Raw genomic sequence first — 21257 nt, forward strand, 5'->3', positions numbered from 1 at the left:
CTGCGTTTTAAGTCGCAGTGTTTGTCATAATGTGACAAAATATGACCCGTCAACGTCCATCACTTGGCAATATCCGCCTTTCCGAGGGTGTAAACACTAGTTATTCTCGCCTTGGTGCGCTCAGACCATCAGTCAAAAAAATAAGGTTTACCATGTGTTAATTTCCCTGGATGGACTCACACAGCAGCGCATATTCTGCTAGCAGTAGGACCCAGGAAAGTTTGATTTGGTTGCACCAAATGAGCAGGCCAAGTGTGCAGAGTTTGCACGCAAAAAAGGGTCTGCATCTGACTTATAAGTCCCCTACACTGTAAACAATTGCTGTTCATTTTACAGCAGGATTTCAACAGTATTAATCTGTTATTGCTAAAAAACAGTGTTTTACTGTTAATACAAAAGAAAACCTGTTAAATTACGCTCATAGGCCGTTTTTTAGCTGAACTATAATGCATTCTTAAAAAACAGCACTTTACTGCTGATCAGCTGTCTAAAGTATCATCAGTAACAGTTTCATGCAGTATTTTTTAATTCTGGGACCTGATCTGCTCATGTGAGGCTTGTACATTGTACATGATTGTAAAATCAGTGAATTAGCTTTATTGTTCTTCACTCACATGTTGTTCTGGTTTGCATTCTGTACTCAGCTATAGACAGACATTTGGGGAAAAGTGTCAACAAGTCTATTATAGCCTTTTTCCTAACAAGTGCCTTTAATTGTATTTAGTGTGACTATTCCTATGTCTGTAACCTGCTACGTCTATTCATCTAGGCAAAAAATAATGTTTATTAAAATGTATGTAAAAAGTACAATCTAAATAGTGCATTATCAGTAAGATAATGTAAAAGAAAGGTGAAAAACAGATATAAAATGTATCTTTAAACAGTAAATTAACTGTGAAATACTGTGAAATTAATCAAGTTCAAACTTTATTTTTCATTAAGAGTTAAAAGCTGTACGTTTCAGCGACAGCATAATAATGTTAATTTTACAGTAACATAAAGGCAGTTATTTTACTGGGAAATTCTTAACAGTGTACTTATTCTATCTTATAAGGACTCATACTATGAGCAACGATATTGTAAATATGTCCAAAACTACTCTTAAGAAATAGTCAAAAATGTTCTCCTGAGAGCTCCAAAAAAAGAAGGTGTTGTAAACAGTTGTCCATTCTTTTGCTTAAATATCACTGTTGGACCTCTAACTTTACGACTAGTGTCTGAGGAATTTAAGCCATTGCTACCTAGCACCATAATTACAATGGTTAACCGAGGTGTCACCCTCTTGTTAAGGAACTCTCAGTTCAAAAATGGCGCTCCTAAATATTGCAGTGTGTTTTGGCTCTGCGTCGATAAATCCTGTGCCAAACGATACAACCTCTCACACCACACACACAAACACAGACACACGCACAATGGGCGCAGTTCACCAAAGACACTGCTGCACAACTGCTGTTAGCTCAAGTCAAGGCTAAATGTGGGAAAGCCTGTGTAATCATATTACTGTCCCCTCATGGCCTAGATAAGTTTAATTGGATGTAAGTCGGGCAGTTAAACTTGGCTGTATGAGCTGCGAACAGTTTCAAGCAACACTAAAGAGCCTTGTTTTTTTTTTTACTGAGGTCTCAGTGAATGCACCTTAGCGTGAAGCGTTTGTGGTGGCAACAATAGCTTACAAGATAAGGATGTGTGTGTTGCTCTCCTACATTTAGAGCAATCTCCAGAGTGCATTTCTCTTTCAACCACTAGGACATAAAGCTTTCACAACAATGTGTTAACTTTTTTTATTAGAAGTATTAAATGATTTCACATCGCAAGAAATCGCCCAATAGTGACTGCTGTGGCTGCAGCTCCTTGTGTGTTATTTAGATGAACCTGGAAGTTCTTTGAGCAGAGGGACAAGTAAACAAGGATCTATCTTTCAACAAATAAGATAAAAATAAAATAGTACCCGATATTTTTGCCAGAGGGTTTTCTTAGTTTCGTGGTTAATACCACTCTACAAAAATCAAAATAGAGACCATTTATGTGCAGAATGTACTTGAGGCTATATGGCCTCTCTGTCACATGCCGATACATTCAAAAAGATATTTTTAGACCTCTATTATCTGCACAGTTAATCTTCTAAAATATCTGAATTACCTTTTAAAAGCAGCAGGGATAATAAGCCCAGTGTTTGAGAACAATTCAAGGTTGACTAACTATCCTAATTAAACTGTTTTTGCAAGGGTTTCGGAAATTACGCACAAGACGGCACAACATTACGCACGGCTTGCAAGCCATTACGCAATGGTTTGTTTTGGAATTTGTTGACTTACAGGTATGCTTAGTTTGGTGACTATTACAAAATGATAACAAAAACAAAAATGTGATCATATTTTTGACATAACTTGCGTATGTGCAGCAATTATATACACATTTTGTCAGACATTAGACGCGCTTGATTGCATTGTTTTCATAATTTGATCAAATCTTGTCTGTTGTAACCCAATTTTTTTGTCATAAGAAATGTTTAATGCTTATGCAGGGGGATAATCAGGTAACAAATGGAATAAGTGCCTTAAATTGCACAACATTTATTTGTTATTGTATCTCCAAATAGTGCGAATGCAACCTGAATTTAGAAAATGCACCTGGGGTCAAAATGCATTATTTTAGTCTGCAGTAGCCTTGAATGGTTCAGTATGACGACCCAAAATAGAAGCCCGGAGCTTTAGGCTACACACTCAGATAACGTTGAAATGCCTGCTCTATTACTTGGTATACTGTTTGCTTTTGCCGTCTGAGCTGCAGGTTTTTCAAGCTGTTCTCGACATTAAACCGAGTTGATATTCTTGTAGACAGAACAGGCTACACTGGAGATGCACTGAACTGATACAGGGGCAAATATGAACAGGTGACATTGAATTTTCCATCTTGTATGATGAAATCGTGAGAGCTGTGAGCAGCCACCGCCTGTTGTGCAGCTCTGTGCTGCATACTTGACCTTCAGCGTCGGCCTGGTAGAAGAGAGGAGAGCCCACCTCCAAAATACTATAAGAAGAATACCCTAAAGGCAGCAAAAAAAAAAAAGAGAGAAAGAGAGAGAAAACAACCTATTCGCTGAAAAACGTTGAAAATGCGATTGAAAAACTGAGATTAAAATAACCTGCGTAAATATTATGGAGCAAAAATATCGATTCAGGTGCTGATGCCATACATATTTTTTTGTTGTCACACAATTTCAAAAATACAAAAATGAAAAATGGCAATGATTCTACAACAGGCTAAAGCAGGAACAACAAAAATGAAAACGCACTGATTTGCAATCGCCACCTCAATCAATTTTTAATCAATTCTAAGCTGTTTCTTTTCCATCATGCAGGGACAACTGGTCTGAGAGGAATCCGGCAATTCCAAACGCAGGCAATGAAACCTTCACACCTCGTGTATTAAGGGGCTGTTTGACGTGCGATGCTATTGGAAAAACAAATTGATAAGACAGTACATTTCAGAAAAATGGAGCTCATAGAGAACTCATTTCAAATCATGTCAAAATCAATATATGGCAGTTCTGAAAGGAGTGAAACGATATGGATCTCTTTCATATTAAGCATTTCAGGCTATCCTCTCTTTCTCTATATCACATTAACACACACACAGACGCTCACACACGCTCTCTCACGCACGTCCCCACACACACACACACACACACTTTAGGAATAACATTGCTTTCTATTTCTCTAGCCAGTCTTCGTACCATAAACGGCAGACCACATGCCACACAAGTTCTCTGCGAAGGGCACTGTGAAGCTCACTGACCTTTAGGGACATGAGGAGACGGGCTGCCATAAACAGATTTAGCCAGTCTCAAAGTCAAAAGTGCTCAAGAGCAGTGAAAGACCTATTGTAAAAGACCTGCAAGGATTTCATCCCTGTTTTACAATCCAAAACATCTTGAGGTTCTCCGCAGTGGTTTTATTCTGAGTTTTCTTTTTAATTCCCTTCTATATCCTACAAATAATACTAGATGTAATTAGAGGCCGACAAAAGCAAACAAGTTAAAACTAATATTAGCTGTTCTGCAGTGATCATTTTAAGCTTTTGGTGAGAAGGAAAAGGCAGGTAAAGACGCAGCCCCAATGTTTAGTGGTTTGTTAGACGTGGAAGCTCTTAAAAAGACGTTTCCAGCACAATGAGAGCTTATTGTGTGTCACAAGAAAAAAATACCTGAAGGAATAGGATACACAGAAATAGTCGTGAGAAAAGATCAGCAGATAAGTCTGGTTTGAAGTTCAAGTTAAAACTACATGTTCCGATATCCGTTTGGCACCGTTCAAAGAGCAGCCTGCCATGTTATACAGGCCAAATAATCCCACCGTTTTACACAGGATTCCTCTATAACTGGCCTGTAAAAAGCACAAACTGCTGTTTGCATCATTTCATCTGTGTAGCAAACACGATGTTACTCGATGTCTTAGATGCTTACACTAATTTTCTCCTTGTTAAAATACATTTGTTTTAACAAATTGTGCAAATAATCAGTTAACTGGACGCTAAATTACTATAATATATATATTATAATGTATATATATACACACAAATTAGGGGATCCTGGTAAATATCAATTCTCTCTCGCTCTCTTTTCCATTTCGCCAGATTGTCCTGCGCGTTTTTTTACAAGCACAAAGGCGTATAAAACTACAAATATAAATAATTGAACCTAATTAAGTTATTACAATTGTTGATGTTTAAATGTCAAGAGCGCGTATACATACAGACAAGGTTTCTTGAAGCCTTTTGATGTTTTTAAACAATATTTGCAACATAACTGACCTTGAGGATTGTTTTTTTTTTTTTTTTTTACAAATAATAGCTGAGGTACTGCAGGACAGTCAGGAGCGTCATGGTGCATTTTGCATCTATTATTCTCTATCTAACCCATTTAACAAGGCAACACACAAACATAAGACACTAGTTTTTATCTCCTTTCATGGTCAACAGCGCGTTTGATAGGCTAAAAAAAGATTGGAGTTGTTATGAATGATGTCCTGTGGATGATCAAATTCAATACACGCAATTTAAGATCCCCTCAGTATTATTTCATAGTCTGGGTTATTATCTTGTCGCAGCAAATACTTGGTACACTTGCTGGTTATGCTATGCATCAAACTAATGCACTGTGTATTCCTTGGATTAAAACATACACGGACATATGAAGTTGTCGTCGGTGCGTAAAAAGGCTGCATATCAAAACATTACGCCTGTATTTCTCTTATTATATGGAGGAAACTATTCAAAATAATATGCCACTACTTCCTCTGATATCCATAATTAAATTCTAGTTGGTCATTCAGCTGATATGATTCTTCAAACCACCTTTAATCACATGCGTAAAATGTACATTGAGGACATTTTACCTAAACATAAAACCACCAAGGTGCCATATATTTATACATCTAGTCTCATTTTAACTAGAAGATATTGTATATTCACAAACAATTTGAGTTAATCCCATGACTTGTTCATAATAGTTACAAATGCAAGCAGCATTTTTATAATTATTATTTTTGATATATCCGCAAACAGACGCATTGTGCACGATCAAGCAGCGCGTCCAGACGGCCCTTTTCCTCTCATGGAGGAAATTAATAGGCCTATATTCATTCTTTACATGCACTGCATATACAGTACACAAAGAGCTATTATATGCATTATGTTAATGAATATATAAGAAGTGTATTTGTAGGGAAGGTGGAGTTTTGGAGTAAGGTAAACAGGCACAAATATGCTTCTGTCAGCAACGCTACAGTAGAGCTACTATGAGATATAGAAGAGTTGCAAGCCATATATGTCGCACTGAATCTTAAAATATATCTTAATTGATAAACGTTCAAGCCATTAGTTAATACACAACCAAGAGGATTTTCTTACATGTGTGTATTTGTGTTTTTTTCCTCATGGACAGGCCGGTTTGCAGGAGCAGCCCGTTCACAGTTCACTGAAAAAGCAACATCTGATCTCAAACACTGAGACAGCACAACAGTCCTCAGTCACCTCACTGACTGAGAGACATGGGACAACAAACGCATTAATGCTTTGCTTAGTTAGCTGATAGGAAAACACTGCACAACCTCCATGCATTGCTTTACGCGTCCTTTAGGGTACAGTAGGGAGAGCTTTGTGGATTTTTAGATAAAACATTTATAATACAACAATCTGTGTCGTTTTGTAAAAGATGTATGCCATTCTATCTGATCTGCAAGTGCATGTATCCAAAAAACTGGTATGTAATTATAACGTGGTTGAATCCCTATAATGCAAAGCAGAAGAGACTGGATGCACAGCCTGTCCAGCTTTGTGGATTTTAGATAAAACATTTAATTATACAACAATCTGTGTCGTTTTGTAAAGATGTATGCCATTCTATCTGATCTGCAGTGATTCAAAACCTGCTATGTAATTATAACGTGTTTGAATCCCTATAATGCAAAGCAGAAGAGACTGGATGCACAGACAGTCCAAGAGGCTCCACTATATGGAGCACTGGGGTGTAACCCTATTACTGCTTTACACAGCTATTGCGTGTTTAGCTGCGTCCTTATAGGCTTGTAGCACACCAGTAACATTGATTAGGTTCAACTTCAAGGGAATCCACAAGAAAAAAAAGTGACAAATATTTTTTTTCCTAAAGCTAATGTAGGTGTTGTATAAATAAAATAGAAATAATCTTCAATGCAAGATGGGGTTTAGCATATATATATATATGCATCTGGCCGCCATTTTGCATGGAAAGATATCTACCTATAGCCCACCTTTGCATCTCAATAAAACAATGCCAACCTGTGTGGGCTCCTATTGATTATAGTTCACAGCATGTTCAATTATGTGCCAACAAAACACCCTCTCAAATACTTCCAAATGTCCCATTAATGTTCATTTCACTGCGCTGGACACATGTATGTATTTTTAAACTGTGTTACAGGTCACGTCTAATAAAATAATCCCACCAGTCAGCACTCAGAAAAGCAGAAGCATTCAGAGAGGCAACCCTAATGACAGACTGAGGTAACACCAATAAACGTTTCAATATTCTGTTTATTGAAGACCTTACGCATATACATTCATATCAGTATTACTTTTACAAGACAACGTTAGCAATCCTTACAAGCGCAAAAGAAAGGGAATGCAATGAGGGACGACATAAAAAGAACGATAACAAACAACTATTACACTGAAACAGGGTTTTATTTAAATGGCATGGATGGTAAAAACTTGTTGCATACCATTTCTTTATATCCACTCTTGGTAGTATGATATAATAGGCCTACATTTCCACCCCTTACAACCACAAATAGGCTATATATGGAATGCGATATTGTACAAGACGATCAATAACATAACGCACTATTACATAGCGACGAGGGATCCTCAAACAGGATGCAAAAAAGTAACATATGTAATTTCAATTCAAGTTATACACGAGTACAAGGGATGGGAAGGGACAACACTGAGCACGTTGCAAAGAGCAAGTACATTTAATGGGCCTATAATAGGCCCTCCAACGTCCTCCCATCCTAATAATAATAGACTAATAATAATAATAATAATACATTCTTTGTAGACGTTTGTGTCAAAATGTTTAAGGTGGTGGTTTCGCTTTCGATTTTGTTCAGAAAAAAACAAAGTATTAAAAAAGTCACCCTACAGAAAAAAGTGGCCCGCAGAACATGACTTATAGCTATTTCACATCAATAACATGCTGCAAATACATTTCACTGCTATAGCTTACTCGTTATACATGACAGATGATGCACTGCATTCTCCCCTGAATTAAGGGACACACGTAGGCCTATGATTAACTTTTTCTAAATTACTACAATATTTATTTTTATTTATTATGAGCACCAAATTTCAGAAAATGCTCTTTCAGGCCTATAAACGCATCTGTATCTCTCCTCCCTCTCCAAAGTTGCAACTTAAGGCGGCCCTCTTGTTTAACCAAGTTGGCCTTAAAAAATGTACTTGGTGAATATTTTTCCATTACAGATCCTGGCGAGTTTATTGTTTAATAACACTATAATTAACGGGAACAATCTGGACGTAATAGCAGCTCAAAACCCGTATTCAAACGGTGATCTCACTCAACTAAAAGAAAATGCAACCCCATGCAGGATTCTGTGGTTGTTGTTGTTGTTGTTGTTGTTAAGACAAGTCGAAAGGTAATACAAGTAAAAAAAAAAAAAATACCTTGAGGAACTTGTTAGCACATGAACAAAGAAGTCATGGCAATTCTTTTTTTTTTCTTCCAATGCGCAGTCATAAAGATATCGATAAGGATTGCAGATTCCTCCTTCTCCTCATGCAGACTCCCAGACTCCCCAGACTTCCTGTCCGTGACCGTGAACGTGCCCACCATAAAGCATGGCGTAAAACTATGGAAAGGGAGATAAGAATGACGCTCCTCTTACACAACAAACTATAGCTGTGGATGTATGAAGCAACCGGGAGGGAGATTCTTCTTTAACCGTTCATAACCCCAGAGAAATTATTGCGCGGATGCGGTTCCAAGTCAGGCTTCTTCTCTTGTCTGTCTGTCTGTCTGTTTGTTTGTCTGTCTGTCTGTCTGTCTGTCTGACTTCACTGCTATTTTTAGGCCTATTTTTTTTAATAATTTTCACCAAGTGGGCCCCACTCCCTCCTCATTTTCTCTGACAAAAAAAAAAATGGCACAAAAGGGGATGTTATTATGTGTCATCCCCAAAACTGAGCTATTGCCACGAGGGCATATTTCGCAGTGGCTTACTATGTGGCTGTTCTCTCTTGAGAAATCAGTAAAAACACACCCTCTACACAGAAAAAAAAACACACTCTCACAGCTTTTTGTGCGATTATACCACAAACATGAAGGCAGTCTCTCACTGACATGTAGACTATTGAGATCAGGAGTGTCTTGTTTTTGGGCGTGTGTTTGCCCGCACCTTTTGTAGAAAAAAAATAATGAGAAAATGTTGTAATAATAATGCCTGCAATGTAAAAGATGGATTAGATGAGTGCATGCATTGAAATAAGACCTAAGGGAGCGTAGAAGGCTTGGGCTTTTTTTTTTTTTTTTTTTTTCTTTTACTGCCTATCGATTCACCTTCTGCCGCATCTCTAAAAGTAGGCCAAGGCTTGCTCCCTCAGCATGAGTCTCTTCTTCTTCATCCTGCGGTTCTGGAACCAGATCTTCACTTGTTGGTCGCTGAGGTTCAGCCGGTCGGAGAGCTCCCTCCGCCGCTGTCTGGTGATGAACTCGTTCAGCATGAATTCACCTTCTAGCTCAGCCAGCTGGAGTTTGGAGTAGGGTTTGCGCTTCTTTCTGGTCCGGGTGTGCATCGGGTACCACGGGGCACCTGGAGGAGAGGAGGGGAGGAAGAGGAGGAGGAGGAGGAGGAGGAAGAGGAGGGGGATTAGTCACCACAGTTGCAAAATCACGGTCACATCCAAGGTTATGAGGAGCCCAGTTGTCCAAAGAGGAGCTTGGGTTAATAGCTTTATTGTGGGGCTATAAGTGAAATTAACATTCGTTTGAACAGTATAAGCTGGAGAGCAATCAGAGACAGTCAAATTACATTATAATGATAAAGCAATTCCTAAAAATGTCTGCAAATAAACACAGTCCTATCTGGAGAAGATGTCTGTGTTGTGTAAAAGATCCCAGATGATATTAGGATTCAGAGAACTGGCGCCCCTGGAAGCTTTCACTTCCTCCACACACACACACACACACACACAGAGCCAGATTTGTTTTGGTCTCTGCCTGAGCACATAGCTCATCTCAAATCCTAATATCAGGATCACCAGAAACCTGCACAATTGTGTGCATTTTTCTGATCACACGTGTTTACTTTGCATTTTTCTCCCAACCCTCATCTCTATAGTCTAGAGACCACCAGTATACAGCGGCTTGTGTCACAGGGAAGTTTTATTGTTGCAGTTAAAGTAGCATTAACGCGATAATTAAGCAGTGCTTGCAAAATACCCCTACTTATTTGCGAGTTTCGGAGCATATTAAATGACTCTTGAGTACATAGCGACAGATATTAATTCGGTTTTACGAGTCATTAAAAGAGAAAAAACTCTCTCTATTCAATGCAGTCAACCAAAGCGAGCCTCTCCTCTTTAAATCACTGCGCTAATTTGTACACAAAAGTGCAACAATACAACCAAACAGTGCACCGGATCACAGCTTTTTAAGATGCTGATGATCATTTATTCAGAAGCTGGTGGTGTGGGCATTATGGTTTTTGGTGGGGTTTATCTGTAACTGTACACAACCACATGGTGAGGCATTTTAGGGCAACCCCTAGCGGGCGTTTGCGCACCACGCAAGTAACCCTGCAGGCTATAATCCATGCAGGGCTGCAAGTTGTGCATCAAGATAACGAGCTTCTAACGACAGTGTAATACCGCAAGTGCACGCTATGTGCAAGTCTCTTATAATTAATAATGTGAAGAAGAAGATAGAAGAAAAAGAAGAACATGCACCCACCTCCTCCTATGGCTATGTTGCTTGCATGGCTTCCCGGTGACACCAGAGTCTGTGCGTCGCTGGATGGAGGCTTGCTGCTGTTCTCGTTGAGCAGAGAGGAGCTGGAGTCGGACTCCATCGATTGACAGGATGGCGGGTCTTGTTGCGTGAGCTGCTCGGTTCCATAATCGTATTTGGGGAAGGCTGCTGTGCTGCCAAGTCCACTGTGCATCCCGTGGTCAGATGTTATTAATGATGATGTGTCTCTCACCCCCCTGTCCTCACGTTTGAGGCTGCTGCTGCTTCCACTGCTTCCACCACCACCACCTGAGCAGGTCTCCCTATTATTCCCGTTGTTGTTGTTGTTATAATAACATTTGCCCTCTTCTGGTCTGCTGATTTCACACGAGCGATTGAAAGAAGAAGGGTTAATAGACACGGGGCTGCTAAAGTAGGATTGAGAGTATCCATTGCACGGCTCCGATGGGTTCCACGGGAGGGAGCAAACATTGTCCCTTCTCGGGTAGGAGAGCGACGGTAGCCCCGCCAGTTGTCCCCCTGAGGCTCGGAAATTCGGAAAGTAAAATGTGTCTCCAGTGTGGATGTTTACCAAAGGTCCCACAAACCCTGGATTAAGGAGATTATGCTCGCCCATTTCCGCGGGCCCGACCAACAGCTTCTAGTTTATTGCAATCTGACATTTAACATAGTTAAACCTGGAGGGGCTCCTGATTGGTCAGCACCTAAACCACGTGGCACATGGCTCAACTTCTTGCTATACACATGGTACCACCCACTCTGGTTCATTCTCAGACAAAACAAAACATTAACTTCTGTATTAGAGGTTTATATGCGCTTTAAAAATACCATAAAGCTTTTTATTAAAAATGTAGAATCTTGTTTTTTTCCTTCACTTGAGTCAGTCCAAAAGGACCTCTCCTTTTACACCCATGGAGAACTGTCCATGGCCTCGTTTAATATCTTTTATAAGCTGGCAAAAGTTTTTAAAATGCAATTTCTTATGAAAACTATTTTTCTTTGAAAGGAGAAAGGGGTGCAGTATGACATCTTGTTTTCTAGCAAAATTATAGTTGAATTCCATGTCATATAAAAGCTGTGATGTCCCAATTTTACAAGCTTGTTTTAAGAAAAGACTGATGCTCATTGCCGCACTCTACTCATATTTACAGTAACAGGGTCAGCAGGTTGAAGCCACTGGCTCAGTAAAAAAGGAGAACGATATTCTACAAGGTTACTTTAAGAGGGTATATTTCACATAATATTCCCTAGTACACCTCACATGAACAACTTTAACAGATACCTTCCAATAAACGTTCACAGCCAAACTCTGGTGGGATTGTTATACCTCTCACAATTCTTTTATATGAATTTTACAAGATATCAGAGGGCACTTAACTGATTCAATCAAGTCGACGGTCTCTCTGCTTTATATCTTCGCTAATTAGTTGATTTGTAGATGCAGCGATGAAGACACTGAACAAATATGTGATACTGTAGTCATGCCTCTGCTCTGATAAAATAAAAAAGGGGTGTTTTAACAAAAAAAACTTTTTAGGGATTCACCACAGGGTACTTTTTTTCTGCAGAAAACTTCGCCATGATGTGCAAAAAAGGATTCACTGCAAACAGCTGGCGTAAGAATTTGTAATGTGGTCAATCCTCAGACATATACTTATAACTGTGCCTTTTGCATTCCTCCCTCGGGTATACAGACTCATTTATTGAAAAATAAATCTAGGAACACCTCCCAATCGTTTATAGCTTTCTATATTATGTTATATAAGTCCAGCAACTATTTTGCTAATCCCTCTTTCCCTTTATAAATTCATAATTTACCACCGCTCCTCCTCTCCACCACCACATATAAGGAAATCAATTTATGGATCTCAAAAGTTTTCATAACTCAGCAGTATGGGGAACTGCTTATGTCTCAATTATGGCAATTCAAAAAAAAAAAAAAACAGTCTGACTACAAGGAGAAAAAGTTTGACTCATCAATGCCTAAATATAAACACGCATGCACACACACAAGTACGTCGCCGTCAATCCACTCAAGTTCACGACGCACAGTCACGGTGGGTTGAACTTGATATTGAACTCAAATACTACCATTTAAAATGAAATAAAAGAAATAGAAATTTAGAATCAATAAAATGGAAATAAACAGCCTTTTAACATGTGGCAGCTTAAAGTGAAGGCTAACAGCTCGAGTCATAAAAATAATGTGAATATATTCACAAGAGATGCGCAGCTGATTTAAAAAGCAACATATCATCTTTCCTTAAAACCCCCTTGAACATAAAATAATTAATAACAGTCCAAATAATAAAAAATAAAGATTTCATGAATTAATAATTCATATGAGTTAGTTGCAAACTGTTTTTTGCACATGCGTGCAAAACTGGCTTGCTGGTTGCGTGCTACAAATACTGCAAGGAAGTGTTATGTGAGAACATTCATTTAAACATTTGGTTTGGGAACGATTTGCAACTCAGCCGATATTTGATAGCCATGCGTCACTTGGGACCATATATCCTATCTAACCCAAAGGCACAGACTGGGCCTGCATGGCTCTAGCCTTAAATAGAAAGACAAATATCAAATGTTTAAACTGGAGAAGCTCGCAGAGATCCCTGTCTCACTGCATCTCCCATCATTGCACATTCTTGCATCTAGTTAGTGCGTCTCGCAATGCAACACACAACACCAATCCAATATGATAGTCTTATGGAGGAGCAATGGGGCGTCTTGGTATCACTGCGCAGCAAACCAAAACGCAAAACAGTGTGATGTTGACAACAAAAATGGCCCAAATGCTCATCCAGACAGTGCCGTCTTAAATCGCCACTTTACCTCGGAGAAAAGAGGCCATGTGTTGCGCCTCCTTGAACCTCGTCTCTCTCTCTCCACGCCTCCGATCCAGTGCTCCACAACAGATCCGCATTTCAAAACAGTCTGCTCAGTGCATCTGTAGCTCAGCTATAGCGATGATGTCATGTGTGTGATCCGTGATACAGGCCTTGTGTGCTCTCTTTTAGCAAAATCAGCTGTTTAAAGAAAAGAAACCGAGCATATAGCACTGTCAAGGTCACTGTCTAGTACACTGTCTGCTCGATATTGAAATTACCCTCCTGGAATCCACGGGTCCTGTCCAGACAGGGCAATAGCCTCAACAAAGGGCCTTTCTTCCTCTTTTCTCTCTTTGATTCTCTGCAGGCAGGTTGCCACAGTTATAGCCTTGTGCAACCCTTTTTGAAGCTTCCTTCAAGGGGACACAAACCACCAAGGGAAGCCTAAAGAAGCCACAAAAAGTGGGAATGTTTAGATGAAAGCTTTGGCTGATGTTTTTCATTTGTTTACAATAATTTTCATGCAGCTTCACTACCTCAAACTCTCTGACTAAAGCTTAAAAATGATGTATTCTATTAGTTCAAAATGTTGGAAAGGATATCCATCTGGAAATTAAATCAAATTAACAAAGTCTCCTTAAAAATATAACACACAATATTAGTCATCAAGTATGAATAATTATGCAAATTAAACATTATAGTAAAGCCATATGCAACCCTTTTAAAGCTTCCCTCAAGGGGAAACAAAGGGACGCCTAAAGAAGCCACCAAAAGTGGGAATGTTAAGTTTGAAAGCTTTGGCTGATGTTTTTCCATTTGATTACAATATACAATATTTCATGCAGCTTCACTACATCAAACTCTCTGACTAGAGCTTAAAAAATATGTATTCTATTAGTTCAAAATGTTTAAAGGTATTCATCTGGAAATTAAATCAAATTACCAAAGTCTCCATAAAAATATAACACACAATATTAGTCCTCAAGTATGAATAATTCCAATGTACATATATGCAAATTAAACATTATAGTAAAGCCATATGCAACCCTTTTAAAGCTTCCCTCAAGGGGAAACAAACCACCAAGGGAAGCTTAAAGAAGCTACAAAAAGTGGGAATGTTTAGTTGAAAGCTTTGGCTGATGTTTTTCATTTGTTTACAATATTATAATATATATTTCATGCAGCTTCACTACATCAAACTCTCTGACTAAAGCTTAAAAATATATATATTCTATTAGTTCAAAATGTTTAAGGATATCCATCTGGAAATTAAATCAAATTACAAAAGTCTCCATAAAAATATAACACACATTATTAGTCATCAGGTATGAATAATTCCTATGTACATATATGCAAATTAAACATTATAGTAAAGCTATTGCGTCATCTGATATATTTGAACTTGACGGTCATTTTGTATAATGTCATAACGCTATAATTTGCCACAAGGTGTTTGCTCAAATATGAACTATTTAATTTACTATATAGAGTTTTTTTTTATTATTTTCATTTGCAATTTTAGACCAACTTTCATGTGTGTGTGTGTGTGTGTGTGTGTGTGTGTGTGTGTGTGAGTGCGTGTGTGTGTGTGTGAGTGTGTGAGCGCGCGTGTGTGTGTGTGTGCGTGATCAGGAAGATATTAAATGTAGTCTGCTCATCCACTAGGAATGTGTGTTTATGATCAATAAATTGTGAATTTTCAAAACAAACTTGGCTCATGTTGTCAGTCAGATGGGATCAAAATTTTAAAACGCTTAAACACAATTTGTCTCTTCAAACAACACCGCTGTCAAACGTGTGGAATATATATTGTTATAGCCGTATATCATATGAGGCATCAAAAGAAGAATAAATACATAAATAAATCAAAAACTGAAAGTTGAAATTCGGGGTTATCTTTGTTGTTTTATGCTCAGACATGTGATTTCCACATAATCGTATATAATCCAACATCTGACCGAATCAAATCACAAAGAAATGACTGGATTCTATTACTATTAAATTAAGCAATCACATAACAAAAACACATGACAACGATTAGGACCAGCGAGGATTCAGATGTAACTTCCTGTATTTGTTGCACCATTCACTATATAGCAGATCTTTAACAGTTAGAAAAACTTTTGCATTAAAGTGACACGAATTGTCAACTTTCATATTTCATAAATACTGTCAAAAGCAGTGGAAAAAAAGCACCAACACTAAGCCAAATGAGTCATAACAATGAAACAGCAAATTAATTGTATTAACAAATATCCCCAAATTAGAGACAGTTGCAGCACTTCCTGATATTTTCCTCTGGTCACCACCAGAGGTTATCAGCCCCCTGTCTCATGTGTCTGCTGACAGCGGCCTGCAGCCTGCAGCCTCCACTCACACAGTCTCTCACTCACACACACACACACACACACACACACACACACACACACACACACACACACAACCAAATGCAATGCAACTTTTTATACATTTTTAAGATAAAATCAGCAGCTGGTGAGGGTGCACAGCGTTTACAAACATTAAGTTATGTTTATCTATTTGTTAATTTCAATTATTTGAGAAGATGCTGTCTGCTTTAGTGAGTTTATTCTGAGTCGTCCTTTGTTAGGCATAGTAAGTGTTAATCCCGGGCGTGTTTGCTACTTCATTATTTTAGGTTACAATTTAAACAAAAAAAAAATAAACTTGTGTATATTGCAGTGAACATAATTCCAGATTTACAACTATAAAAACTTTAAAAAATAAACTTTCTTCTACAATTAAAACTATTTTAAATATGCGTATATGGACATTTCTGTAGTTATCCATTGTTGAAATGTATTATTTAGAAATAAACTTTAAATTACAATTAAATATTCATGTACATTTTAAAGAAAAATTGTCATTGAAAAAAAAATGTATTGCATATTCTGCTATAGTTTGATTACATTATGTTGTTTGAGAAATGTAATATACTGCTAGACAACTTTGACAAAATTATAATTTCTGCTATAATGTTCTTAAATATTAAATGTTTAAATATATAAACTATATTTAAAGCAGGCCTATTTTTCTCTCAACTTCATATCCGCTGTCCTTTACTTAATAATTTGAAAAAAATGAAGTAGAAATATTATCCATCATATTTCTTTAAGTTAGTTTTGTCTGTTCAGCGTTTGTTGTGAGCTAAACAGTCATAAAACAAAGTGCACGTAGGTCCTGCTGCCATAGTAGGAAGAAAACGGCCATACCTTTAATCGTTATATTGTGGGCGACGTCGTATTATCACTTCCTCTCGCTGTGTAGACAGTATGGCTGCTTGCTGCGGATTACTGGTGTTGGTGTGAGACGTCAAAAAGTCCTACCTGTCTGTCGTGGTCAATAACACACACACCTCATGGTGATTGCATGAAACCATTGGTGGGTCCAGAGTTCACGGGCAACAGCAGCTACTTTTACTGGACTTCTGCAAAACACAAAAGAAGCCCAAATGTTAGTGCAAAAGCTCTGCAGAGATGGTCCGAAATGCAGGTCAGAGGATATCGCTACACTTCCCCTTTTTTATGCATTTATGGCATGTCATTAACTGTCTAGACAGGGAAATAACACCTTGTTTGCCTACAAACAAACCGCCAGCATTGGTGTCCAGCCCCCTTATTTATTATTCACAATCTGCTGTGATGTCAAGGTCAAAGTGACGGCATAGTCATGGTCAAGGGTAAAAAAGCTGGAGACACAGAACTTTCCACAAGGATTGAAAATCCGGAAAGCAGACAAACAACAAAACTTCTCAAGTGTGACGGCTTGGATTGTAATCAACAACCTCAAAAAGATCTGAAGAAGAGCTGGAAAAAGTGACCATGAGTGCAGCCAAAGAGTCGCCTATATAGAGACATTAAAGTACTAAAACACTAGCACACTGACTACATTGTGGATGTGATGTTTTCGGGAATAGCTACAACATTAGACGTATTATGCAAAAATATGCAGGCCTCACGTGAATTATTTAGACTAAAGAAAAAAGACAGAGGCTGTATTTATTTATTTTCGTTTACGTCTAACATATAAAGATCTGCGTTCATGTTTATTCTGAATAAAAACTAAAATGACGAACTTGAGATAGTCTTAAGTATCTTAAAGTAAATAACCTCGAACTTTGATTATTCTCAGAACAATCATTAAATTCCACTTTCATAACTATAACTGAAGAAGCCTAACTATCTCTATGCTATGAGACATTAAGACCTTTATGCTTGATAACACTGGCCGCATGTAAAAACTTTACGCATCGATACATATGCAATCTTTAAATAATAAATATATATATATATATATAGAGAGGCTAATCTTTAAACAAAACTATAGAGACTGACTGCAATGCGGGCATATTTTCGCGCCCACTGTACGCGCAGAGTGCACGTGTATTATAACCATTAATATGTGTTTAGATTAATACAATAAGGAGTTCATAGAGGTGACAGAATCAAATGCATCTTCAAGTTCAATGCGAAACTCACCTGTTTTTACATACTAAAACAGAGTGTTACAGCAGGTCTATAACTAAAATCTAAATACGTGTGAGGCTGCAACCCTATGCAATATACGATGTGCTGGAAAAAGTACATTTACGCAAATGCTTTGCCATTTTACGCATTTACGCATGTATTCTTATTATCTTACAGAAAGCATAATGTAGCTAGTGTGGCCTTAAATACACTAGATGGTGACGGAAAAGTACTCGTTGTACTCTTGCAGGGTGCAGATAATAATAATGTTCAACAACAATGACTAATTTGTACCTGTGAAAATGAAAATGTCTGACAATAACAATAGGATGTCATCCAGTGAATGTTTCCGTGAGAGCTGAGGCATTAATCGTTCTTAATTGGCTTTCGGCCCGTTTGCGATGATTCTGGAAATAAACTTGTGCCAAGTAACAGGTAAAACATGTTTGGCATTCACTTTGATTAAAGATGCGGTTGGAGTTGGAGAGGATTTGGACATACAGTGTGTGAGTTTCTCTTACGCACCGACTGGGTTTCTCTAAACGGATCCATTTGAAAGATCAACACTGTAAACAACTACTGTTAATTTACAGCAGGATTTCAACAGTATTAACCTGTTATTGCTTAAAACAGTGCTTTACTGTTAATACAAAAGAAAACCTGTTAAATTACGCTCATAGGCCGTTTGTTAACTGAACTATAATGCATTCTTAAAAAACAGCACGTTACTGCTGATCAACTGTCTAAAGTATCATCAGTAACAGTTTCATGCAGTATTTTTTTTAATTCTGGGACCTGATCTGCACATGTGAGGCTTGTACATTGTACATGATTGTAAAATCAGTGAATTAGCTCTGTTCTTAACTCACATTTTGTTTTGGTTTGCATTCTGTGCTTGTAGCCAGCTATAGACAGACATTTTTGGGAAAAGTGTCAACAAGTCTATTGTAGCCTTTTTCCACTAACAAGTGCATTTAATTGTATTTAATGTGACTATTCCCATGTCTGTAACCTGCTAAGTCTATTCATCTAGGCAAAAAAATAATGTTTATTAAAATGTATGTAAAAACTACAACCTAAATAGTGCATTAAAACAAATCAGTAAGATAATGTAAAAGAAAGATGGAAAAACAGCGATATAATGTATCTTTAAACAGTAAATTAACTGTAAAATACTGTGAAATTAATTAAAAAAAACTGTTTTTTTTTCATTAACAGTACAAAGCTGTAAATTTCAGCGACAGTATAATAATGTTAATTTTACAGTAACATAAAGGCAACCCTGCTGCCAGTTCTTTACTGTAATTTTACTGGGAAATTCTTAACAGTGAAGTCTTAATATAATATTTCTAGCTGGTATAGAAATGAGTCTAAACATCATGATTCATTTTGTATTTTCCAGTGTGAGAAAACGCGCCTTGCTGCTCACCAACCGTGCGTATAGTCACTGTATCATCTCCCATCGCCATTAACAACAACAGGATGCCCAATAAGTCTTAATCAAGCACTCTGCAACATTAAATCCTCCTCCTGATGTTATGGAGAGGAAAGACGACAGCGGTTAGAGCTTCTGCTGCTTCATGACACCATGTGTAACTTGAAACGAAAAGGAAATACTGCAAGCAGAGGATGGTTGATTGACTTGAATATTTAAGCATTTTCATAATCATCATTTATTTATGAAACACGTTACCAGTACGCAATTCAACACCACAATACAGTTCACATACTGCACGAAAAGAAGTAGAAATGACAGGCTCCGTACAAGGCGTGTGATCAGCTGCAATGCTACACTATAATAACATAGAGACAAAAAATAAAATAAAACGATTGTGCATTTATGTGTAATACTCGCTGACTTTTTAATGGTTTACAATCATTCCAGTTGCATGACAGAATCCTTCACTGACAAAGGAAAACATACAGGTCTTGGGATATTCCAGCTTACAGTTCCGCCATACTAGATAATATGAATTAAATAAAAAGGCATTGCACTATACAGATTAACAACATAGGAGCCTTTGTTTTTACCCCAGGCTTAAGAGAACATTTCCCACACAGAGGAACATAGCTTTTGAAATTCATAAGGAATATTTAAAAACAGGAAATCATCATTTTCTTTCTCTCGAAAGTCCTCTTTGTGAGCTTTTTTTGTTGAAGAAGTCTCAAGGTCAACGTGTCATTACGCCACAAATTATGTCCATGTGGCGATGATCTTTCTAAAAATGGCACCAAACAAGTTTTTCCTCTGTTGTTGTATAAGTCATAGAAACGTCATCAGTCCTTTTTGAGATTTTGGCTTGGAACAAAAAAAAAAGAAAAAAGAAAAACACGTAATACTTGTCTTTGAAATACAGATATCGTTTTAAATATTATATATTTATATATGTACATTCATATAAAACAAATGTGAAGTGAATTTTTCAATATTTTCACAGTTTTTAGAGCGTTATCTCTAACTTGAAAACAGAGGGGACGTGGTGGCATGGTCGATGGAGATGGAGATGGAGATGATGGAGGTTAAATAATAATTAAAAAAAAAAAATACTGCCAAAAATGTTCTTCAGCCACGATTTTCGATGCAAGAGGTAAATATATGGCATGGTGTGTTTTGGAAGGTATAAGTTGCAGTTTTCAAGGAGGTCGCAGATCTACATCAAGTGGTGTGCATGTGATTGCTCTTGGTTTTACTGACAAATTTCTTCTCCTTGACTCGCCGGTTTTGGAACCAGATGGTGACTTGACGCTCTGAGAGGTTGGTGCCGGCCGAGATGCGCCTTCTCTTGTCTTTGGTGATGAACTTGCTGGCTGCGTACTCTTTCTCCAGCTCCTTCAGCTGGAGCTTGGTGTAAGGTACACGTTTTTTACGCCCACGGCGGTAGCTGCTGACCTCAGGCTGCAATGGCACAACGTCTGTATAGGAAAAAAGGAGGAAAAATGGCCAGGAAAATATTAGACTATATGCGCAAAAACACAAAACACCGCAATGTTTCACTTCACAAAAATCAGCAGCAACCACAGTTGACAAGACTAGTCTATTTCTGGAGCAAAACTGGGCAATGTTCAGATGTAATTACTGATTTAAACTGACAGAAAATGAGTAAGTAGCTTCAAAATAATTCCATTGTCAAGGTCGAACCTCTGTTCTGTCTCTGATGATGTGTGTGTGTGTGCATGTGTGCATGTGTGTGTGTGGTGGTGTTTTTTTTTTTGTTGCAGTCAGGATCTCAGGTGTAGCCTGCACCTGACATAGGAACGCAATAATAAAAACCGTCCCAACAGAGTTCACCAGTGTTTTTGTGTTACACAGTGTTGGTCCATCCTTTGTTTTTCTGTATAAATGAACAATCCCTATCAAGTTACAGCCACTATTGTGCATTGTTTCCAATGGACAGTGATCAATGTTTGTCCTTA

The 21257-nt window shown here is 37.9% G+C and overlaps 2 protein-coding genes across 8 annotated transcripts in view; both read right to left on the bottom strand.

Annotated features, from left to right (window-relative positions):
- Positions 1-3308: 3308 nt before the first annotated feature.
- Positions 3309-21257, bottom strand: part of hoxc13a (homeobox C13a) — a 70893-nt gene continuing 52944 nt past the window's right edge. For 3 of the 6 annotated variants that reach the window (XR_005207286.1, XR_005207292.1, XR_005207289.1), the window contains one exon: positions 14962-16804. Coding sequence is in view for 1 of the 6 variants with exons in the window: in XM_037772979.1 (XP_037628907.1) it covers positions 20500-20756 (257 nt within the window). In the remaining 5 variants the exon portion in view is untranslated. Of the gene's footprint in view, positions 3454-14961; positions 16805-19500; positions 20757-21257 lie in introns of those variants that run through there. The other 3 variants (XR_005207287.1, XM_037772979.1, XR_005207290.1) reach the window with 3 other exon arrangements.
- Positions 7057-14504, bottom strand: hoxc12a (homeobox C12a). Of its 2 annotated transcripts, XM_037772983.1 has the most exons (3): positions 10511-14504; positions 9119-9371; positions 7057-8957 (listed from the first exon to the last, which is right to left on the bottom strand). In XM_037772983.1, exons 1-2 carry the CDS (start codon positions 11142-11144, stop codon positions 9133-9135), a joined length of 873 nt encoding a protein of 290 aa, XP_037628911.1. In that variant the 5' UTR covers positions 11145-14504; the 3' UTR covers positions 7057-8957; positions 9119-9132. The 2 variants fall into 2 exon arrangements, with proteins under 2 accessions (XP_037628911.1, XP_037628910.1); XM_037772982.1 differs by having other exon boundaries at positions 7057-9371.

This window comes from Sebastes umbrosus, chromosome 6 (genome assembly GCF_015220745.1).
Source record: "Sebastes umbrosus isolate fSebUmb1 chromosome 6, fSebUmb1.pri, whole genome shotgun sequence".
NCBI lineage: Eukaryota > Metazoa > Chordata > Actinopteri > Perciformes > Sebastidae > Sebastes > Sebastes umbrosus.